This window comes from Beta vulgaris, chromosome 9 (assembly GCF_026745355.1).
Source record: "Beta vulgaris subsp. vulgaris cultivar EL10 chromosome 9, EL10.2, whole genome shotgun sequence".
NCBI lineage: Eukaryota > Viridiplantae > Streptophyta > Magnoliopsida > Caryophyllales > Amaranthaceae > Beta > Beta vulgaris.
This window is the reverse complement of record NC_079210.1, coordinates 23,684,041-23,691,947: the sequence shown is the minus strand read 5'-3', so window position 1 is coordinate 23,691,947 and position 7,907 is coordinate 23,684,041. Positions and strand designations below refer to the sequence as shown.

The 7,907-nt window shown below is 33.5% G+C and overlaps 1 protein-coding gene across 1 annotated transcript in view; it reads left to right on the top strand.

Moving 5' to 3' along the window:
* The first annotated feature begins 627 nt into the window (after nt 1-627).
* LOC130590111 (uncharacterized) overlaps nt 628-7,907 on the top strand; it is an 87,905-nt gene continuing 80,625 nt past the window's right edge. The window contains exon 1 of the mRNA XM_057392068.1: nt 628-2,939. Coding sequence (XP_057248051.1) covers nt 1,048-2,892 — 1,845 coding nt within the window. The 5' untranslated portion in view covers nt 628-1,047 and the 3' untranslated portion in view covers nt 2,893-2,939. The remainder of the gene's footprint in view (nt 2,940-7,907) is intronic.

Sequence of the window (7,907 nt, the reverse complement as noted above, 5' to 3'; positions counted from 1 at the left end):
ACATTGGACCATATGAGTTCTTGGAGTGAATTGGGGAAGTAGCCTATAGATTAGCCTTACCAATGGAGTTAGCCAATGTCCATAACGTCTTTCATGTGTCTCAACTTCGAAAATATATCCATGATCCTACCCATATCATTCAACCTGAAACCATTGAACTAGATGAGACCTTATCCTTTGAGCAACGCCCAATTAGGATCCTTGATACCAAAACGAGAAGTACCCGGAACAAGGCGGTAAAATTAGTCAAGGTGTTATGGTCAAGTCAAACTTGTGAAGAGGCTACTTGGGAAGCCGGAGATGATATGAAAAACCGATATCCCGAACTTTTTCAGCAGGTACGCTTCAGTTTCGGGGACGAAACTCTTTAAGGGGGTATGATATAATAGAGTAATAATTATATAGAATTCTAGTTCTGTTAGGATTCTATGTAAATTAGGGTTTTATTTTCAGTTTATTTTAATTAAATGTTTAAGTGATAAAGGAATCCTATTATATTTAGGAGTCTAATTCCTTATCATTTGAGTCAAAGTAGGAGTTTTTGTTTTCCTAATTATATTCTGATTAGGCGTGTGAAGTAGTATAGATAAAGATAGGATAATTATTTAGTATAGATAAAGATAGGATAATTATTTATCTTGATCCTTAAGATAAAGATAAATAAGTTTATTTGTTTTACTAATTCAATTAGGTTTAGGAAAACTTGTACTATATATATGAGTTTTCGAGCATAATAATAATAGAGTTGAAGTTTTTGAGTTTAACCTATTCCTTGTGGAATTAAAGTTTTAGGAGTGAATCCAAGTTTAAGCAGTGAATGCAAACCCTAGTTATTATCACCCTTGGTTAGGAGTTGATAATTTCATATCATTGAAATTCTTGTGCGTGAGGCATAGGTTTTTCTAATCAAATTCATTAAAGAAAACATAAAAAAACTAATCTTTCTAATCAAGAACAAAGTATAGCCTTCAATTTCACATCAATTGGTGTGGCTGCTGGGATCTCAAAGGTGCTTCATTGGAATTGGAAGGTTATAGATTGCGCAAGATGACTGAACCTACGATCACTCTTGCGTCCCTAGCTAAGCAGATTGCGGACCTTATGGAGATGAATGTCATGGTGCACGCAGATATGGCTGAGGTAAGGCGTGATGTGGTAGATTTAAGGAGTAATAGAAGGGATACCTCTCCACCTAGTATAGGAAATCGAAGGAGGGAGGATGAGCTCAAACTTTCGGACTTGCCTTCCTTTGATGGTGATGAAGATGCCGAGGCTTATTTGGATTGGGAAAGGAGATTGGAACGTCTCTTCAACCACAAACAATTGGAGGAACACTCTCGTTTCTCATATGCCACGTTAAAGCTTACAAAGTATGCATCACTATGGTTTGATTCACTTCAAGCTAGGCGTGAATCTGAAGGAAAGGAACCACTTGACTCATGGGCCGAATTGAAGAACAAGATGAAGAAAAGGTTTGTGCCACGAAACCACAAACAAGATTTGATCTTAAGGCTAAATTCACTCATACAAGGAGCCATGACTGTCGAAAAATACATCAAAGAATTTGAGCGTCTTTACATAGCTTGTGATTGTAGGGATCAAGAAGAACAAAAAATCGCCAAATTTGTGCTTGGATTGAATAGGAACTTACGCAACTATGTGGAGTTGCAACCACTCACAACGTTTGATGAAGTATGTTCCTTGGCATGTAAGCTTGAGAGACAACATAAAGGCTCGGCCTTTGGGATGTTCAAGCAAGGTAAAGGTGAGATGGAGATGAGTAGTGCAGCTAAGGAGGCCGTGAGTGCCAAGATAACAACACAAGAGGTTGTGGAGGCTATGAAGGGAACTCTTCCTCTTGGTGCATCTAAGGAGTCGGCTGTGAAGAAGATGGTGTGCTTTAAGTGCCAAGGGTTGGGACATGTAGCTAGAAACTGCCCTAATCGAACCATGGTAACAAGGGAGGATTACTATAGTTTCCTTATCCAAAGTAGGATGGAAGAAAGTGAGCCACAACATGAGGAACCACACGACATAGGGGACATGACTAGTGAAGAGTTTTGGACCAAGCAAGCCAAGTGTAGTCCAGAAGAGGCGCATGAAGTGTTGGTAGTAAGGAGATCTTTGTTGGTTGAATTGCAAGATGAACAAGAAGATGAGCAAAGACAAAGTCTTTTCCTTTCGACATGCTTAATAAAGGATCAAGCTTGCTCTTTTATCATTGATAGTGGATCATGTACTAATGCTTGTTCTCTAACTATGGTGGAAAAGCTACAATTACTTACAAGAAAACACCCTAACTCTTATAAACTTAGCTGGTTGAATGATGAAGGTGGTGTGTGGGTAAGAAAACAAGCATTGGTTAGCTTCAAGGTAGGGGAGTATCATGATGAGTTATGGTGTGATGCTATTCCTATGACAGCTTGTTCATTGTTGCTTGGTAGGCCATGGCAAAGTGATAGGTTTGTTCTTCACAATGGCAAAACAAATGAGTATTCGGTTCTTATGGGTAATAGGCGCTTACTACTTGAGCCTTTGCCTCCAAAGAAGCATGCTGCCACGCAAGGAAAGGAGAAAGGGAAGCAAGAGGGAGCTCATATGTGCGTGAGTTTGTGCCATAAAGAAGTCTTGAAAACCGCAAGCAATAAGAAGGAAAAACGGCAACAAGTGCTACAATTACGTCAAGGCTCTAAGTTGGAGTTAGGAGATAAGGTGTGGTTGTCCCTTGCAGCTCAAAGACTCCATATGAATCACAAAAATGACGAGCCTATGGATGAAGGTCCATTTGAAATTGTTGAAAAAGTTGGCTATGAAACTTTCAAGGTGTTGCTAGGAGGTGGCATATGTGCAACATTGCCTTCATGTGACTTGGTACCATGCTTTCCAGATTAAAACTTGAGACAAGTTTTTTTTCTACAGGGGGAGTATGATATAATAGAGTAATAATTATATAGAATTCTAGTTCTGTTAGGATTCTATGTAAATTAGGGTTTTATTTTCAGTTTATTTTAATTAAATGTTTAAGTGATAAAGGAATCCTATTATATTTAGGAGTCTAATTCCTTATCATTTGAGTCAAAGTAGGAGTTTTTGTTTTCCTAATTATATTCTGATTAGGCGTGTGAAGTAGTATAGATAAAGATAGGATAATTATTTAGTATAGATAAAGATAGGATAATTATTTATCTTGATCCTTAAGATAAAGATAAATAAGTTTATTTGTTTTACTAATTCAATTAGGTTTAGGAAAACTTGTACTATATATATGAGTTTTCGAGCATAATAATAATAGAGTTGAAGTTTTTGAGTTTAACCTATTCCTTGTGGAATTAAAGTTTTAGGAGTGAATCCAAGTTTAAGCAGTGAATGCAAACCCTAGTTATTATCACCCTTGGTTAGGAGTTGATAATTTCATATCATTGAAATTCTTGTGCGTGAGGCATAGGTTTTTCTAATCAAATTCATTAAAGAAAACATAAAAAAACTAATCTTTCTAATCAAGAACAAAGTATAGCCTTCAATTTCACATCAGGGTAGAATGTGATACTAACTTTTTGTTTGCATATTAGTAACAAGCGATAACGTTAAAGTTCGAGGACGAACTTTCTTTTAAGGGGGAGTAGATGTAATATCCCAAATTTTTATAACTATTTTATAAAATTTATTTTGTTATAATAAGATTTTATAAATATAAAATTCTTAAAAATAAAGAAAAATCATAATAAATCAGATTTTTATGAAACCATTTTTATTTATTAAATCATATTTTTTATCTTTCAAAAAAATAATTTTCGAAATCAGAATTTTTTTTTTAAAATCAGATTTTTCGTTCAAAAAGAAAGATAGAGAGAAAAGAAAATTCTGAAATTATAACTTGAGTTGGTTTTGGGATAGGATTAATTTTTTTTAAAATACTTATCTTTTGGTGAAAACCATAAGATTTAGGTGTTGTTTGGTTGACATCCAATTATCTAGGAATTGCAAGTTCCTAGGAAGTGCAAATATAAGAAGTTGTTTGTTTAACCAAAGCATAGGAAGTTCTACTTCCCACACAATGAGGGAAGTTGCTTACCTAGTCCCCCCTAGGTAAGTGCCACTTCCCATAGCCTACCAAACAATTTTGCTTACTTCCTAGGAAGTGAAATATCATGGGAAGTAAAATTTCATGGGAAGATCAACTTCCCAAATGCAACCAAACGATACCTTATACATATATATATACCCTAAACACCCAAAAATCTCCACGTAATACACTTTCTTCATCTTTTGGTAAGTTCTAAATTTCAGATCTAGAATCACCATTGTTGTATTTCGAAGGTTTCAACCAGAAAAAATAATATATTTTTTAAAACCCGACACCGCGACTCCGACGACTTGGCCGGAGTCTAGTGTCGATCTTCTTCTTGTTTTCTTCTTTCTTAGCTTCTTCTTTCCTTGTTTTCCCTCTGGTTTCTCGCGTGCGTTTACAGGAACTTAAAGTTCCTATTCTTCTTTATCGATCAAGTTTGCTAACAAAAGAAAATAGTATTCTATTTTTTTAAAAAAAAAACAAAAGGAAAAGGTTGACTTGTCTTGTACGGCAAGTTGGATTGTGACTTGCTATCACAATCAATGAGTATTTTAAATTTATTTATTTTTTTAAAAAAAAACACAATTAAAGGAAAAAAGAATTGAAAAGGTTGTTCATCATAACTTGTGCCTGCAAGTTTAGTTTTCCTATTTTCTTTAGTTAAGAAAAAAATAAAAAGAGACATCAAACACATATGCCGTGATTTTGATTATTTATGTTAAAATTTTAAACTTTAGTCTTATTTTTTTGGGATATTATATCAAGTGACTGACTTTAGGCAATATTATTTGTTGTAGACGGAAACTTCGTAGAAGGCGACTTTTAGTTGATATTGCGATACTTGGGAAGCGTTCGAGGTAATTCACAATGTCCATCAACAACTAGAATCCCGTTAGGAATTGTATGTGCTATGTGTAATACATGTGGTTTATGTGATTCTTTGTTTATGTTAGATGTATATTATGTGACATAAATAGTATTGGTACTTGTTATGACTAAAATTATTATCATTAATAAATTTTGGTACTACTATCTCCGCGTATAATACATATGTATCTACTAGTTTTATTACTACCTTCGGATTTATAATGTACATATGTAACCACCATATTAAAAATTATATTAATGTTGGTAATGTAACTTAACGGATACAACTAGTAGTTATTGATGTTTCGAACGGTTCTATAAGTTGATATTGTGACTTTATGAGATTCTAATGATGGACGTATTGGTTACTATGAATTATGGACGTTGAGTATTTTAAATTCTATAAGGTGGTTAAGTTGTGGGAAAAAATATTTATTGAACTGTAGACGTTCATGTTAATGTTACTGTGATATTTGATGTGTCATAACTATTAAAATATATTAATCACGTAAAGTGGAAATATTATTGAGGGAATTATCCTGTGGACTTGGATCCTCCATAGGTGATGAACATTATTTGATTTTATTCAGTTACAACTCTTTATTGTTTCCCTCCTAATACTATTTGTGCGCATTGCGGATACCCATTAGATTAGTGAGGGGTGTGCACACTAGGGACGTTATGCAAAACGATATTGGCCATTATTCTTAATTTATCTGGGTTACGACCCATGTTGAAGTAGGTGGTTAGTGGGATTAGTCCCGGCCTACTGACGTTCAATTCCATTCAAATAATTAAATTTGTTGTTGTATGACTCATATAAACTTGAAATAATTGAAATGGTTAATCATATTATATACTTGTCTGTATTATGTTATACTTGTCTGTACTATATTATCATTATTATTATTTTACGGGATGGAGTTGTAACTACTTAGCTTTCGCTAATTTTTGTGTTTTTGCTTTTCTTTGTTCTTTTCCCTATTTATATTGTGCAGGTTGGTGAAAAGGGACTACGTTGCAGGAATGAATGAATTTATAGTTTTTAAGTTCACCTAGTTTAATAAACATTATAGTACTGTTATTTGAAATTGTTTAGTTTTTAATTGGTTTAAATTAGACAACTTAGTTTGGTTTATTTTGATACTTTGGTTTGTGAGTTAAATTTTATTTATAATAATTAGCCTTGCATTTATTTTTAACAATAGATGCGGCGGTAACACCCTAAAGGTTTTGTCAGATATTTTTGTTATTTCCCTAGGAACACTACAAAAGGGGGGGTGAATTGTATGTGTAGAAATAAACGTAACTTTTTCCGAAAATTTAAACTTAAACAAATAAACAAGCTAGAGGAACACAAGGGATTTTTACGAGGAAAAACTTCTTGGGCCCAACAAGAAGAAACAATCTCGAGCACGAGGGATTTTAAACTTAACTCTTTCACTAATTAGGCCAAACAACTTTGTTACAACCTAATTCTATTCTCGAGCTACAACTAGAGTTCCTAAACTCAAGTTCATGAGCCACTGTTCCCTTAACAGCAGTTCCTCTCAACTTCACTCGAAGTTTTCTCACTCTTACTAGCTTTAGTCAAAGCTTCTCTCTTACAGAACTTCACTCAAAGTCCCCTTACCCCAAAAACCAAAATACAATTGATCGAAATAAGCTTAGTGAAATTAGAGTAAGTAAGCAAAGAACAAAAGGCTATTACGAGAGAATGAAGGCACTGACACTTAATTAGTTAAACTTACTAAATCACTTAGTCAGACACACTTTGGAACTTACATAGACTTCAATATTTATAGTGACAGTAATTTAGAATGTGGGAATTAAAATCGTGTTCATGATAAAAACCATTATCCCATGATGTTCCTTCCCTTAAGGAACACGTTCCTTAACACATCCCATGATCCCATGATCTCTGCTTGGACGTGGACATGTTTTAGTTACTGCTCCTAGTTTATAGGATTTACTTGAGCATTATCCGAAAATCAGTTTTAATTTAAAACAGATTTAATATTAAAACTGAAATTAAATCCTTAAGAAAATATTATCTTTTAAATAAAAATCCTTTAAAAACCTAATAATATTTTCCTTATCTTTTTCGAAAAACAAAATCTTTTCCTTAAAAAGATTTTTCCATAAAAATGGATTTTTCTCTTGGATTAAAAAACGGTTACCTATTATTTAGGCATGATTTACTCAACTTCAATTAGTGAACCATTATAATGCTTCGAGCCTAAGTCTAGTTCCTTTTAATTGATAAGTTCCCTCAACTGAGTTGTTTAGTGTCAATTCGTCTGTTCCTTATAAAGGAACAAACTATCATTCTCAAATAAAACTGCCAATGTTTCTTACCAACATTACTTGTTCCTTTACAATGGAACTAGAAAACAAAAACGCCTTGCTTTATTCTTCTTGCTCCAATGTTGCTCCAGTATCAGACAAAGAAACATCTTCACTTAGTCTTCAAAATCCTCACTTGATTTCTCTCTGACTTAGTATTCTCTTTGTTCCTTTCAATGATACCTTAAAAATCATACACTTAAATAACTCATTAGTTTACTACTTAGTTTGCATCTTTGTTCTTTTGTCATCATCAAAACTAGGGTTCAACAATTTCCCTCTTTCTGATGATGACAACGAAGGCACAAACTAAGAAAATAACAAATAATATAAGTAAATGAAAAAGATAAAACAATAAAGCAGAAAATGAAAAATGCAACAAAATTAAGTAACCCACTTAATGTTTGATTTTGATTTTTCATTTACCTTTACCTATTTTTGATTTTTCATTTACCTTACCTATTTTTGATTTTTCATTTACCTTTTTTTTATTATTTTTTTTATGTACAGTTTGTTCCTTAAATCTTTTCCCCCTTTGTCATCTTCAGAAAGAGCAAACTCTGCGTGATTTCAAGATTTGATTTCAAGACCTTGAGACCATAATCAAGCACCAATCATGGTTAAG